A 16,033-nucleotide genomic window follows, 5' to 3' on the forward strand; every position below is an offset into this window, starting at 1 on the left:
ATCTGGACACAGGTAACTTAACTTCCTCTGCTCTTGTCCCGTCTTGTAAGAGTTCCACCATCAGCATCCTGTGTCCTGTTGCCATGGTAATGAGTCCTCTGGGAACCGTCGTGTGAGTGAGGCAGAGGGACGCTGCGGCTCAGGACACAGTAACGGTGAAAGGAAGCAGTAATTATTCTGAGGTGAAGAATACTAGATGTACCGCCTGCAAACACAATGTGACTGTGTGTCGTTACACACAGCGACATTTTTACAGCCAAACGATGCTAAGGGCTAAAAGTTAGCAAACCCCAAAAAACCCATCAGCCACTTTCCTTCCTCAGTCTCGTTGTCCTCCAGACAGAAACACTGAAGTTTTGTCTGTTCTCCATTTTTATGATTCTTTTTCTTTTTCCATGTTTTGTTGGTGAAAATGTCAAAACTTCCAACTTCTGTATAAAACATCACTGATAAACAGCTAAATTAGCTCAACGGCTAAATTCAGTCTAGAAGCTTTTTCTGAGCTTCAAGCTGTTTAAAGCAGCTAAAGATGTTTTTTTATCAACAATAAACTTTATTGAACAGCAGTTTGAGAGGATCAGAGTTGGAGAGCAATAAGCAACTTTATCTTTGCATGTTTTATCTTGTTTAAGGATAAATTTTAACAACCTGCAGCTGCAGCTCTGACTTCCTCCTGAAACCTCAAAGTTTTCCTCTAGTGACGCTGGTTCTACTGATAAACTGTCCTAACCACGAATTTAACAGATTAAAAGGAACTTTTAGCTTTCTGTGAATTTGGTTGATATCTTAGAATATAAAAGTTTCTGGGTAAAAGAAGATAAAAAGAGTTTCTGTGTTTCCTGGTTGTTTTATTTATTCATGTTTTCAGCAGCTGATAAAATCTGACATGAAGTTCTGCGTGTTTCTGACTGATAGAGGTGATAAAAACTTTTACTGCATTATCTGTTTCTTTTCTGAGTTTATTTCTATCTGTTGTTTTTCTCAGTTTATAATGTTTTATTCACACGTTAAAGAAAATGTTATTGAAAAATTACATTTTCTTAGTTTTAGTCAACAAGTTTTATGATGATTAAGGTGCAAAACAAATCATGCTGCATTTAACATGATTTCATTTTTCACATGTTGATTTTCACTTTAACTGGATCTCAGTAAAAACACAAACATGGAACTTCATCAGCAACACATGAGAATCAAAAATGTTATGAACATTTACAAAAAGATAAAAATGTTTTTCATCTGATGTCGTTTTGTTGGAGATGGAGAGCTGCATGTTACTCTGTCAGTTCCTGTTTGACTCTGAATTGATCATCAGTGGATCAAAGTTTCAGCTGGAAACTCTTCATTCTGAGATCGGCAGAACCAGAACCAGAACTTTAAGATCCAAACTGCTCCAGGATCATTGTGGGCGTTTGTTTTAAACAATTGGAATTAAATGATGGTTCTTTAAGATTGTCAACATTTCGTGCTCTATGTTGATCAAAATGATAAGTTGTCTTTTTTTTTTCACCCAACAGGTTATGTAACATTACAGGCTCTAAAACAAGTTTTATTTTGCTGAACTGAAGGCAACAGCGACTTTTTGGGTTGTAACGGTTGTCTAGTATATAAAATGTGCAGTTAGCAGTTATAACAGGGAAAATTAGGAAATAATTCAAGTTGCATGAACACATGAGGCATGTGAGCCTCCAAACATTGATTTAAAAGTTTTCTGCAGATCACAGTTGAGCCTGAGCAGACAAGCAGAGGGGCAAAACAATCCCTGCAGAGACAAACAGACAAAACGCTGCTGGATGTTCCTCCTCTGTGTCCCTGCTTGTTCCTGGATGTAAATCTGCTCTCTGGTCCCTCTGGACTTCCTGTTAGCATTCATTAGCATTCATCAGATTAATGAGCATGTTTGTCTCTGAACGGCTTCATGAATAAATACAGATGATTTATTAAAGTTCCCTTCAGACGCTCACTGACAGAGCAGTTTTTACCTCGCTGAGTTTAACTTTGAAATCTTTTTGTGTCTGAAACAGAAATGAAGCCTAATCTGTAAAAAACAGAACAACTCAAACAGTAACTGTAGTGCTGCTCAAACGTTTGACGTTCAGTTTACAGTTTCAGTACAAAGTTACTGATTCAGTCAAACTTCTTTAAATACTTGATGCAGTTTGAACTTGATAATGAAAAGCTCACATTTCCTAATAAATACTGAAGCAACAAATGAAGTTATCAGTGAATCCAGCAGATTTGAACTGTTTGTTCATGTTGGAGGGAAAAACCGTCTCTGATTGGAGTTTAAATCATTCTGAGGTTTAATTCTCTGTTTTCCTACTTTATCTTCCAGTATAATTATATTTATTGACGTTCCCTGATCCCAGAGTCCTTTTCCTGCCTGTGCTGCCCCGGTTCAAGTCCCAGTTCATGTCCGGTTTATTTTTTAGACATGAGAAAATTAATTATCACCCAGGCGACACGACAACGTCCATAACTGGCCTGGATCAGCATGGACCGATCTGGCCTCATGGGAACCGTGTCGTCAACACCCAGTCTGTCTGTAGAGGTCTGCTGGCCTGTACGTAGCTCTGAATGTGAGTGAGGCTGAATGAATGAATGAATGAATGAATGAATGAATGAATGAATGAATGAATTAATCCTGAAAACGAGGAAATTCCAAAAGCAAAATGCATTCATGTCTGAAACCATCGATCAGTAAATATACAGTCAAGCCAACTTTTCATTTCTGTTCCAGAGTTTATTGTGAAATATTGAAACAAAGTTATACAACTTTCAGTCTTCTGTAGCATGAATGTATTAAAATTGACAGCTTGTATTTGAAGTGCTGTTTAAATATCAATAATTTTATCTTTAAGTCTAGCTTGAAAAGAAAATACATGTTATAGAAAAAGAGATAAAAATGAACCGACAGCTTCACATGAGACGTTAAACGTGAACAACGTTGATCTCAGTTCATCTTCATGGAAACGTTTTCAGAACCTGCAGAGAGAAGAAAGATGCAGAGATCAGATCAGTGAGTTTCCAGCTTCTCTCCAGCAGCAGTCAGTGACGCAGCACATCCAGTAGAAAGAGCAGCAGGACCTTCAGTTCTGTTCAGAGAGCTTTACTGGGAACACTGGATCTTTGCTTGATGCTAACTGGTTTAGTTCAATAAACTAACAGCAGCTGGAATCACTGCAAACATTTACTTACTTTACATTCTTTACAAAACTCTTCAGCTGCTGAACATCTGAAACCTTCAGGTTGTTTCCTCTCAGGTTCAGTTCAGTCAGATGTGAGGGGTTAAAGGTCAGAGCTGAGGCCAGAGAAGAACAGCTGATCTCTGACAAACTGCAGCTGATCAACCTGAATAAAGAATAAAAGATGTGAGCTGAAGCCAACAGGATGCAGGTTAACCAGTCCAACAGAACCAGTTAAAGCTCTTATTAGATGGCCTGTAACTGAAGAGCACTTTATCATGTCCAGAGGATCCCAAAGAACTTTCCATTGTGTGGTAAGTTACTACGCTGTAGCCACGCCTGCCCTGTGGATGTCTGATAGAACTGGACTTGCTTTGGTACCACTGGGCCACCGAAGCACCGCCAGCATCCAGGAAGTGACAACAAGATGCTGCTGCTTCAGTAGAGACCAGCTGACTGCAGCTAATTATGTCAGCAGCTCCATCAATACAAACTGAACCTGTAACATCTGTAACACAATATCTGCAGCCATGAAAACTCCAATCAGACTAACATACTGATAACAACTTCAATACTTTTAGGAGAAAACAGAGGACTTATCATATCAAAAGCAAGTTTCAAAAGTAAGCTTTAAAAATAACAACCTTAAAAAGATTTGTGACATTTTATTAAGTCTAATTGCAATTAGAGATACACATTTAATTTAGTATTTTCTGACCACTAGGTGGCAGTATTATTAAAAACTGTCCATCCATCCATTTTCTGACACCCTTATCTGCTGCTGGTGCCCAAGTCCAGCTGTCAACATTTCTTGGACATGCAGCAGTTTCAGGTCATAGCTAAATAAAAATCCACAATGTAAGAGATAATATAAGACTTATGTATTCAAACAAATAATGTCTGACCTCAGAGTATTTAGTCTGCAGTGTGCATGCTTCAGAAGGTCACAGAGCTGTTTCACTGCAGCATCTCTCAGGTCTTTGTTCTCACTGAGATCCACTTCAATCAGATATGAAGGGTTGGATTTCAGAGCAGAGATCAGGGAAACCCAGCTGATCTCCGACAACCTGCAGTTTATCAGTCTGAGCAAAGAGAAAAAACATTTGTCTGAAGCCAGAGTTTGACAACAATAATTTACATTAAATGACATTAAATGACTCCACTGGTTTTGGTCCCACAGGTTTCCTTGCAAACTTATTTCAAACAAAAATGAGCAGAAACACTTGAGATCAGTTTAAAAGAAACAAAATCCTTTGACAGTTTCAGCAGCTTTTTTGCATTAGTTTAATTTCCAAAAGGATTATTGATTGTTTGCACCAAGAATGTTTTTGTCTGACCAGGAAGTGGGAGAAATTTAATTACAAAATTAATTCTGTTACCAGCTGAATTATAACCAAAGCATATCTACCATTGGCTATCACCTTTTAAAACATCAAAGAGTTTTAGGATTATATTGAACAGTTTGAAATGCGCTAATTTGAAATTTGTGAAATGATATTTTTCTCCAGCTAAATCGTTTGAGTACACTGACCTCAGGACTTCTAGTCTACAGTTTGGACTCTCCAGCCCGGCACACAGATGAACCACTCCAGAATCAAATATTCTGTTCCAGCTCAGGTCCAAACTTCTCAGATGTGACGGGTTGGATTTCAGAGCCGAAGCCACAACTTCACAGTGAGGCTTTGAGAGTTCACAGCGAACAACTCTGTCATTGGAGAAAACATCAAATCAGTTACAGTGAGGTTAAATAGAGTATCTGTACTATAAATTAAGAGTAATGACATGATCACTCTGCGTTTCTGAGGTCTGAGGCCGGGTCCAGATATTATCTTTACACCCGTCTTCCCCCAGAATGTGTCCGGCTCTACAAAACAGGACATTACCTGTCCGGATCACTACAAGAAAAGCTACAAAAAACAGAAACATAAAATACTTTGGACCTAATTCAAACCTCAGACGGTTCCCCTGCCTAAAGGAACCTCAGACTGAAGAACTTTTGGCCTCCAAGTCACTAAAACTTAAACTCTTTTAAATCCCAGATCTCTCTGTGCTAAATCTCTATTAATCAATGATTTCATCACTGAACATAATATCCATGTTGTTCCTGACAGAAACATGGTTGAATGACAATAATGAACCGATCGTACTAATTGAATCTGCGCCTCCTAACTACAATTTCTTAAGTGAGAATAGAAAACATAAAAAAGGAGGAGGCGTGGCTTCAATATTTAAGAATACAGTAAATAGTAGTAAAATTTCTTTGGGTCACTTTACTTCTTTTGAGTATCTTGGAATTGAGATTAAAGGCCTCAAACGGACTTTAACACTAACTTTATACAAAACTCCAACATATGTGGAAAATTTCTTTACTGAGTTGAATGAACTTCTATCTCTCTTATGTATTAATTATGATTGTTTAATAATTGTTGGTGATTTTAACGTTCATGTTGACAAACCCCAAGACAGAGGGGCTAAAAATCTCTAATATCTTAGAGACTTTTGGTCGAACACAACATGTCAAACAAGCAACACACTAAAGGACACACACTGGACCTGGTTATCAGTCAGGGTGTGAATATTTCCAATGTCTCTGTAACTGATGGCGCCCTGTCGCATCACTTCCTGTTATCTTTGAAAGTTGTTTATCCTTTAATCCACTTGGACAAACAGCAACCATCACAAAACGTTCTCTCACTGAAAACACATCAGAAACATTTCATCAAATCTACTCTTCTTCCTCACCCTTAAGCTGTAATGACGTAGATAAGTTGGTAAAAGATTTTCAGTCTAAAGTTTCAGATATCATTGATTCCATTGCCCCAATTAAAATGAAGGTTGTGTCTGGTAAGAAGAAATCTCCATGGAGAAATGCACAAACAGTTCGATCTGCAAGACAACTCTGCTGTAGGGCAGAACGAAGTAAAACTCAACTTCACGTTCATTATGACATCTATAAAGAAAATCTACGTTACTATCATTTAACACTCAAACATGCAAGACAGGCTTTCATTGCAGATGTCATAAACAGAAACATTAATAATGCTCCAGTTTTATTAGCAACAGTTGACAGACTCACAAACCCTCCTATCACGTTACCACCTGAATTTCAGTCTATTGCTGCCAGCAACCAGTTTTCCAGTTTCTTTTCAGAGAAAATTCAAAAAATCAGAGGATTAATCTGCACATCCACTATAAAGTCAGAACCAACACTGAACCCAAACAAAACAAATACAGGAAAAATGACCCAATTTCAACTACTTAATTATAAAACCATAGAGGAAATTATAAGTCAACTCAGCTCCAGTTCCTGCTGTCTGGGTGTAATCAATTATAAATTTATTGACAGAATCTGACTTAATGTTCTGTTTAGATTGTTGATTCTATGTTTCATTGTGTTTGATTTGATGTAAAGCTCTTTGAAATGCCTTGATGCTGAAATGTGTTATACAAATAAAGTTTGATTTGATGATCAAATGACACCAGACCCTTAGCATAAAGGTTTCCTTTTTTCACAAAAAAGTATTCTTTAAAAATCAATGTAATGTTATCTCAAGCAGCTATAGATTGAAGTGGTTTATGTTGTTTTAAATTGAGACATTTTGTTATCTTTATTATCCTGCTTTCTTTCTACTGTCAGTGTACATTTATTAGTAAGTATATAATAAAAAACTCCTTCATCTAAAGGGCCTCTTTTTTTACTATTTATCCATAAATTTCACAATGCAATGTGAGAGCTGACAGGTAAAAGTCTGGATAATATGCATCAAGAACCCCAGACAAATGATTGATGGTGAACAAAGCTTAAAACTGGAATTCAGTGATGAACAAACTAGTTATAAAATTATTTAACAGGATAAATCAGGCAAAGATAATTTGTAATTTTGGGAGTAAAATGAATAATTGATTATTATAGTCATTTAGGAGTGACTATAATAATCACTCCTAAATGACAACTTCATGAGTTGTTATGGAAAATTTCAGATTTTATTAGGAATGTATCAAACCTTTTGACCGGTTTGTCATTTAAGCAAACTACACATTATTCAGCTTTATATTGTATTAAAGATAGTTACTAAAAGCAGTGTCTAAAATGTCACATTATTTATAAAGAACCCTAAAAGATCCTCAAGGAGACATAATGAAATAATTGAACTATAATTTAATTTTGTTACAGGGAACCTCACTAATTTTTTGCAGTTTAATTTTAAAATATTCAAGTTTATGTAATACATAATGCTGTAGATATGTCCATTTGTGATGACATAGTTGTAGTATGATCAAAATAATATTAAGAAGCTATGCCAAGGCAAAATATTACCTTTGCAAGAAATAGGTGACTTATGAAAGCAGAAGGAATTTTCTGTTAAAATGTAAAGGAGAATAGAAACCTAAAGATCAAAATCACAAATTCATTGGACGGACATTATAAAAAATTGAGCAATAACTTAAGGCTTTTTCAGAGTACAGAAGCAACAAGTACAGCATGAAGGATATAATAATAGTTATCAGCCAACTGCTACATACATATTCACTACTGCAGTGCTATACAGGTCTCTCATTTTGGTCCAATGTATCAAAAGGTAATCAAAATCTTAGCTCTCACCGGAATTTTCTGCAGTTCCTCACAACAGGAAAGAGTCTCCACCGTCCCTCCTTTGTTGTGTTGTATTTTGTAAGGTCCAGTTCATCTAGAACTTCCTCTGACATCTCCTGCTTGTAGGCCAGACCTGAGCACTGGATTTCTGAGAGTTTCTGCTCTGATCTGTTGTTTGATTTCATGAACTCTTGAATCTCCCGATTAACTGAGATGTCCTTCATCTCCATCAGACAATGAAAGATGTTAATGTTTCTGTCTGGACAGAGATTAGATCGCCTCATCTTCTGTCGAATGCCAGAAATGTTGGTCTCACGCAGGTACACACTGATCTCCTTTAGATTATTGATTACTTTCTGCACAGTTTCAGGGCTGTACTCTGTCTGCCCAAGAAAACCTTCTAGGAGTTTCTGATTGGACTCTATGGAGAGACCATGAAGGAAGCGAACCAGCAGATCCAGGTGGCCATTTTTACTTTTGTGGGATTTCTCCATGACTCGTTTTAGAAAGTGATCCAAAGATGAGTAACTTTCAACTTTGTTTAAGGGTATAATTTTATGTCTTAGAGATTTAAACACATGTTTATCAGCAGAGTCATCCACAGATGAGTAACTGTACTTTCTACCCAAAAATCTCTTCAACACTCCTGTGTTCTTCTTGTTAAAACAGTAAAGCAAGTAGACTGCAGCCAGAAACTCTTGAACGGTCAGATGAACAAAGGAGTAGATTGGTTTCTGGAAGATCACACTCTCTCTTTTGAAGATCTCTGTACAAACTCCTGAGTACACTGAGGCCTCTGTGACATCCAGACCACACTGCTCCAGGTCTTCTTGGTAGAACATGATGTTTCCTTTCTGCAGATGTTCAAACGCCAGCCTTCCCAGCTTCAGAAGAACTTTGCTGTCACATGTCTCACATCCTTCTTGGTACTTGTTCTTCTTCCTCTTTGTCTGGACCAGCAGGAAGTGTGAGTACATGTCAGTCATGGTTTTGGGCAGCTCTCCTCTCTGCTCTGAGGTCAACATGTTCTCCAGAACTGTAGCAGTGATCCAGCAGAAGACTGGGATTCCACACATGATGTGGAGGCTCCTGGAGGTCTTGATGTGGGAGATGATTCTGCTGGACAGCTCTTCATCACTGAACCTCTTCCTGAAATACTCCTCCTTCTGGGAGTCAGTGAAGCCTCGTACTTCTGTTACCCTGGCAACAAATGAAGGAGGGATCTGATTGGCTGCTGCAGGTCTGGAAGTTATCCAGATGAGAGCCGAGGGAAGCAGGTTCCCCTTGATGAGGTTTGTCAGCAGAACATTGACTGATGACTTCTGTGTGACGTCAGAAACCAGCGGACTGTTGTTGAAGTCCAGTGAAAGTCTGCTTTCATCCAAGCCATCAAAGATGAAGAGAAGTTTGCAGACAGCCAGCTGCTCTGCTGGGAGCTTCTGGAGTGTTGGATGGAAAACATGGAGCAGCGTGAGAAGACTGTGCTGCTCATCTCTGATCAAGTTCAGTTCCCTGAATGAAAGCAGAACCACCACACTGACATCTTGGTTCTCCAAGCCCTCTGCCCAGTCCAGAGTGAACTTCTGCACTGAGAAGGTTTTTCCAACACCAGCGACGCCGTTGGTCAGAACCACTCTGATGGCTCCATGTTGGTCAGGGAAGGATTTAAAGATGTCATGGCACCTGATTGGAGAGTCATGGAGGTTCTGGATCATGGAACCTCTCTCCAGCTGCTTCACCTCAGGTTGTGTATTAATCTCTTCACTCTGTCCCTCTGTGATGTAGAGATCAGTGTAGATCCTGTTGAGGAGGGTTCTACTTCCTGTTTCATCACTTCCTTCAATTACACATTCACATCTCCTCCTCAGACTGATCTTATGTTCCTTTAGAACCTGCTGCAGTCCAACATCTGCTGAAAAACAAAACATGAGACAAAAAGTAAATCATTCTATTTTTAAAAATACCTAAAAAATTTTGTTCATCATTTGATTGTCTTTTTCTCTCTTCCTGAAATCCTTTTGGGTTTTCAAACATTGAGATACCATCCATTATAGACTAATGCATTCCACAGGGCAGATCAGATTAACTCAAGATATTAAGCTGATGTATAGCCATTCTTCAAATCATGTATGTTCCAAATCAAAAGGGCTGTATGTGTATTCATGTCCCTATATGCTTATTACTTCAGTGTGAAAATTTGCCAAAAAATGTTAGACCCATTTTCTCCTGTCTCCTCTTTGATCTGACCATTGGTGGTAGAATTTTACCAAATATATTCATTTAACCACTGGTTGTGTAAGTAGTAGCCAAAAAAACATTTGTACTAGACTGATAAATGATGACCAATTTGGAGAAAACCTAGTCTTACCTAAATAGCCAGAATTCATCCTACTTTGGATGAATGAGCTCTTGTTTCTAGAAAACCTGTTGTCCAAACAGGGAGCTGTCATGATGATGGTTGGTAGTGTTTTGGTTCCCAAAAGCAGAGACAGAGGCAACAGCTGAATTTGATGATTTAATAAAAAAGGATGAAAAAGTACTGAAAATTTACAAAGTACATCAACTGGAGTAAAGATGACAAAAAATAAATACAACAAAGTGGTGTGTCTTCTTTGGCTATGGCTTGGAGTGTGTCGAGTAATCCAGTAGGATTTTTATAAAATGTGTATCGAGGCTTGTGTTGATGGAGCAGGTTGTAACGTTTAAAGCCTTGCAAACGAGTCATACCACGTGACTGATTCAGAAACTAGTTCATTATTTTGCTTACAGATCGAAATTAATGGCAGAAAAATGTTACTATTTCACCTGTCACATTTCTTGTTTTAGGATTTTATTGCGTGTGTGTTTGCAATTTATTTGAGTGCCTATTTTGCGATGGACCTGTTCGGAATAAATAATTCAGTGTTTTCCTCTATCTCTTTTAGCTACTTGCATGATCGTACATGCACACACATAGAGCACACGTGCGCAAAGCTAAGACTAAAGGAAGTGACCCTAAAAAGGGAATGTCCTCTTTAGGGTGTAGCTTAGACAGAAGTCCACAAAAAGAATAAGAAACAGGCAGTGCTCTGGCCTCATGGCAGGGGGCGCTCATGATCCCAGACATTCTGACTCCACAGAGTAAGAGACAGTAACAGCAAATTATATATATATATATATATATATATATATATATATATATATATATATATATATATATATATGTATATGTGTGTGTGTGTGTGTTAATGTGCTACTGTATAACAATGATTAAGTAGGGCCCGCACCTTGGCTCAAGCCCAGGAACCCACAATGTCCTAAGTCCGGCCCTGGTTACAAGTTTTGAGAAAAAAGACATGAAGTCCTGCTTTCAAAATGAAAGTGTGTGCTCTTAAATTATGGCAGAAAATGTCCCCCATACTACTGCAAAGTCAGTGACTACAAGCAATTTGCTTGGTTTCCTTAATTAGAAAAAAAAGACTAATTAAAATAAAACAATCTTGACTTCACCATTTTGTAGCAATGAATGAGAAAGTATTTGATGTGCTTTGAATCTTTCTGCGTGATTGAACTGAATTGGCTATATAAATTGCTTTTGAAAGAGCTTTGATGCTTTATGACATGCAGATTTACAAATAAACTAATTTCAATGGAGACCACTTATTTGCTCATTGTCTTGAAAACAGTACAAAGGCTTGGAAGCATATCTGTACTAAAAGAAATCTACCAGACATGAACTTATTGATAAGAGAAAACAGTATCATGTCTTACCACTGAAAGCACTTCTCTGAGTCACCATCTGCTGACCAGTTAGGCTTCTAGATCTTTTCCCACACTGGGGACAAGAGGAGTGTCCTACTGAAGAAAAGGAGCCTGTATATGAGGTGATGCACTGTTTGCAGAACCAGTGCCCACAACAGGTAGAGACCGGATCCTTTAAGCCATGCTGGCACAAAGCACAGCAGGACGGCTGCTCCTCCACGTAATCACCACTCCTCTTCCTCCCTCTGAGAAGAAAGTTATAAATTAGATAAAGATACTCTTGATGAGAAATATTAGGATGTGACACCGCTGATTAATTTTTCCCACTAGAGAAGGAAAACGGTCTTACTTTGTTTCAGAAGATCCAGGGTTTTGGTTAAAGGCCAGAGGTGGTTCTCTAGACTTCAGAGACACACAGCTGAATGATGAAGCTGCTGATGTTTGTATGTGGCTTTGACCTCTGAAACACAAAAATATTATAATAGTACTGATAGAACACCAGAAGAGATTTGACAGATCATGTCTAACATCACTGCTGCTTCATTCTAACTGTTTGTAGCAAGAAAACCTATTGACTAGAAACTTCCTGAAATATCAGAGGACTGTACCAGAACATCGCTAACATTTAAATATGGTTCATAATTAAAGGAGTTAATGCATTCAAAATTAAAATGAAACCAAAAATCATTTTTCTACCATTTTGAAATCTTTGGAATATGTTAAATACAAATCTATGGATTTATGCCATAGAAAGATTATGTTTTATTATAAAACTGTTAAATAGTTCAATCTGAGACAAAGCAATATCTGCAACAGGAAACATGTTACAGATATGTAACATGTTGTCAACAAGAGCTTGAACCTGCTGAACCTGGACCAGTTGGAGCGACGCTTTCAGACTGAAGGAAACTAAAAGAATCACGCAGCAGTGGTTCAACATAAACACAGAAACATGCAAGTGAAACAATCTTGGACAGAACATATGTCTGAAATCAAAAGAATAATGAAGATTAATCAGAAACTGGTGTCTTACTTTGACCCAGAGGGATCAGGATCATTACTAAAGTTTGGAGGATCTCCTCTGGACCGATGACTTTTCAGAGACAGACAGCTGGACCCCACAGGCCCGGCTCTGTCCTCCTCCACATCTGGAGGAACGTCCATCTGTTTGAGAGAGAAATTATTTCCTCTGGTTCTGTAAAATAGAAAGTTTGTCTGAAATAGATCTTCAGATGATGCTGCTCCTGACATTCGGCCTCCATTAAGAGCTGAACTCAGTAAACAGACGAAGGACTCAAAGATGGCAGTTAAACGTGGATCTGAATTCGCAAACAGGCTGATGCAGAAGGAGCAGCAACAGTTCATTTGGAATCAGTCAGAGATCCTCATGCAGAGATGAAGCTGCTCTGACAAGATGTCTCCTGGAGATTATGAAAAATCAAGCTTATTATGATTAAACAGAAAATATATTTAGTTATTATGACAACAGAAGTCCTGAGCAGGTCTGTGCCATGTCGAGTCAAACACTAGGGTTTTCTATTCTGTGGTGATTTTGTTTCGCCAGTTTTCTATATTTAGATTCTGCTTTTTGTTGTAAAAATTAATGCACCATTATGCTGCCGTCAAAAATGAAACATTGATATTAGCATATACAACAATTAGACTTTAGCTGAAGATTAAATTACAACCTGCTAATAAACTGGTGCAGATGCATGTACTAGGCCACTTCCCTCCAGCTTCTATTAACAAACTGCTGCATGAATCCAGCGCAGAAATGAAGCAAATAGCAACAAATAAGCAGCAGAAAAGACTTGAGGAAAATTAATTATTTTACTAATTTCAAACGCAAATTTTTGGAACATTCTTTTTTTTTTTCCTTTAACCCCCTAAAGCACAAAGACAAATCAACTTCTGGATCTGGTGACAAACAGAGAAACAAAAATGAACCAGACTGACGTCTTCCAGACAGAATAATGACCGTTTAGATCTCACCTGGTCCAGAGGTTTTACTTTGTCCTGTTTATTGTGTCTAACAAGAAAACATGAATCTGAACCTGTTAGTTTTCAAGCCCCACCTCGATATCATTGTACCCTGTTCAAATACTTCAAATCAGTTTAATATATTCATGTTTGTTTATGGTGACAAGATGTAACTTCATGTGTTCATTTCATTCATTCAGGGACAAAAACATGAAATGATTTGATTTCATAAAAACAATAAAATGTTGTGGAGAAACAGAATTTATAATCTCTGATTAAAACTTTAAATAAAACAGAAAATAATCCAGAATAAAACCATCAAAATCTCCACTGGATGATGAAACTAAATATCTGCAGGAAGGACCGGCCACTTTATTAGGTACACCAATAAATCTTAAACATCAGAGAAACAAACCAAAAGCTTTTTAAACATTTAATTTAGGAAACTAGAAACAAGAACTGAGAGAAAAATATGATGAACCATCGAATCTGGACAGAAAACGGCTCCACAAACATTTTACATTTATTCAGGTTATTTAGTTCATGTAAAATAAATATTGTATTTTTTCTTTAGGTAAATCGAGAGCAGAGCTCATCAGCTGGATCACATTAGATGACTAAATGGATCAGAACCTGGTTCCCCTTTAACCAGAACAACAGATCTGATCTACAGACGTTAAATTGTTACATAGAAAAAATCATTTAAAGTAAAAACTGAACAATAAATAAACTACATTCCTGAATAAACTGCAGTTTGTTCAGTTTCCTTTCCTTACAGAGTGGATCTGGTTCAGACACTTTCTGATCCAGAATCTTTTCCAGGAACCAGGAGAGTTTTACAGGATATTTTCCTCATTAATCAGGATGAGAATAAATGAGCAGAAATTTAAAGGCTCTGCAGGAAGAAACTACTTTGTTTTTCACCAGGAACCTCTGGCTGCAGTTTGGAGAGAAACAGGAAAACAAGATGAACCAGTTTCACTTTATCATCAGATTTAAACAGCACAGCACCCTGGTTTACTTTAACTAGACCATTTATAATCTCTGAGGGCTCCTTCCAGCTGTCTGTAGTTAAAAGATAATAAATCCTTCATTTACTGTCATTTTGACTTTAAAAACTTTTTCTGAGGCACAAATAAACATTTGAAGATTCAAATAGTTAAAAGTTTATAAGTTTGTTGTAGCTCATTTTTAACATTTTTAATTATTTTTAAATTCTCTGGGAAAATTTCACTAAGCATTATTAAAAGTTTTAGCTGAACCTGAGAAGCACACAGAACTATTCAAAGGGCCACAAATGGCCCCCGCGCCGCATGTTGAACACCCCTGGTTGCAGGAAGCGGAGGCCGCAGTGCGCATGCGTCATCAGGAATGTTTCCTCAGGGCGTCGAAGGATCAAAGGAAACTTTTCTAAACGTTTTTTATGAGCGGAGAAGAAAAACTTTGTATCCAGAGCAGCGAAATATCTGACAAGAAATCACATTTCAGCCTCTTCTGGCTACCAGAGACCATATCTGGACAGCAGGAGGTTCTGACGAAGGTTCGGTTCTACTGAAGGGTTCGGTTCTACTGAAGGGTTCGGTTTGTTCGCTCCTCTCCGGTCGGAACCAGTTTGATAGAAAGTTAGAACTCACCGGACCGACTGCTGAAGTCTGCGCCACAAAATGGAGTCCAGAAATGAAGGATACTTGTTACTTTCGGTTTCTATAAATCAGTTGATTATGTTTGCGCATGCGCAGTGTCTCTACAGGCGAGGCGACCCTAACCCCGGCCCCGTTTCATAAAGCGGATCATGAAAATCCAGTTTGGTTCTGGTTTAAGTAACTTTGGACGGGATCTCTGGATGTTTCCAAAAGCTGATTTAGGAAGTGAGGAAACAACTCGGAGTAAAAACCATCAGAATATCAGAGAAACTGTAAAATCAATAAAACTCATTTAGAGAAACTTTTTCTGTCAGAATACAAACCTTTGAAGCTTTGAGTTTCTGAAATAAAAGTTGAGTTCAGTTCTAATCGTTTCTTATTTAATGGAAACACTGAAATAGATTTTTGACATTAGAACATCGTCAAAGTTTCCTGGTGTTTGTTATAGAAACACAATATGGCCGACATGCATGCTAACCTCCAGTTAGCCAGCTAGCTGAGAAACATTTCAGTTTGTAAAACGTTTCTTTAGAACATCAGACACATTAAGACACATTTAGTCTTATTTTCAGACTTATTAGTAATTATTGATACTCATGAACAAACAGGAGAAAATAATAAAACTAACAATAATATTCTAACTTTTCACTTCTGGAGAGTTTAAAAATGAATTGGATTCATTAAGACCATGATGAATCAAAAATGATCACGATAAACGATAAAAGCTCAGCTCTCCAGTCAGGAGACGTTTCTGGACTGAAGAATCGACAGAAAGGGTCCAGTTTAAATCCCGGTACCGGTTTAAATCCTGGTACCGGTTCCGTCCAGGATGATGGAGCAGCTGGTTCTTCTCTCCGTTTCAGTTCTGGGAGATCAGTGATACCTGAGCGACT

The 16,033-nt window shown here is 37.8% G+C and overlaps 1 protein-coding gene across 7 annotated transcripts; it reads right to left on the bottom strand.

The window, feature by feature from the left end:
- Positions 1–2,852: 2,852 nt before the first annotated feature.
- LOC122824384 (NACHT, LRR and PYD domains-containing protein 3-like) lies at positions 2,853–15,365 on the bottom strand. 7 transcript variants are annotated; one of them, XM_044104991.1, is made up of 10 exons: positions 15,132–15,361; positions 12,551–12,681; positions 11,867–11,977; positions 11,527–11,762; positions 10,145–10,219; positions 7,786–9,685; positions 4,714–4,887; positions 4,088–4,264; positions 3,196–3,348; positions 2,853–2,982 (listed from the first exon to the last, which is right to left on the bottom strand). In XM_044104991.1, exons 2-10 carry the CDS (start codon positions 12,679–12,681, stop codon positions 2,976–2,978), a joined length of 2,964 nt encoding a protein of 987 aa, XP_043960926.1. In that variant the 5' UTR covers positions 15,132–15,361; the 3' UTR covers positions 2,853–2,975. The 7 variants fall into 7 exon arrangements, with proteins under 7 accessions (XP_043960926.1, XP_043960925.1, XP_043960928.1 ...); XM_044104990.1 differs by having other exon boundaries at positions 7,786–9,688; XM_044104993.1 differs by lacking the exon at positions 10,145–10,219 and having other exon boundaries at positions 15,132–15,360.
- Between the last annotated feature and the right edge of the window lie 668 nt (positions 15,366–16,033).

The sequence above is a fragment of the Gambusia affinis genome, linkage group LG21 (assembly GCF_019740435.1).
Source record: "Gambusia affinis linkage group LG21, SWU_Gaff_1.0, whole genome shotgun sequence".
Taxonomy (NCBI): Eukaryota; Metazoa; Chordata; class Actinopteri; order Cyprinodontiformes; family Poeciliidae; genus Gambusia; species Gambusia affinis.

Excerpts from the sequence above, each read along its gene's own strand:
- LOC122824384 (XM_044104990.1), bottom strand. The coding sequence starts at position 12,681 with ATGGACGTTCCTCCAGATGTGGAGGAGGACAGAGCCGGGCCTGTGGGG. Across the intron at positions 10,220-11,526 it reads TCAGAGAAGTGCTTTCAGTG|CTCCCTGTTTGGACAACAGG; the intron begins GTAAGACATGAT and ends TCATCATGACAG. Across the intron at positions 4,888-7,785 it reads AGGAACTGCAGAAAATTCCG|AGTTGTTCGCTGTGAACTCT; the intron begins GTGAGAGCTAAG and ends CTCCAATGACAG.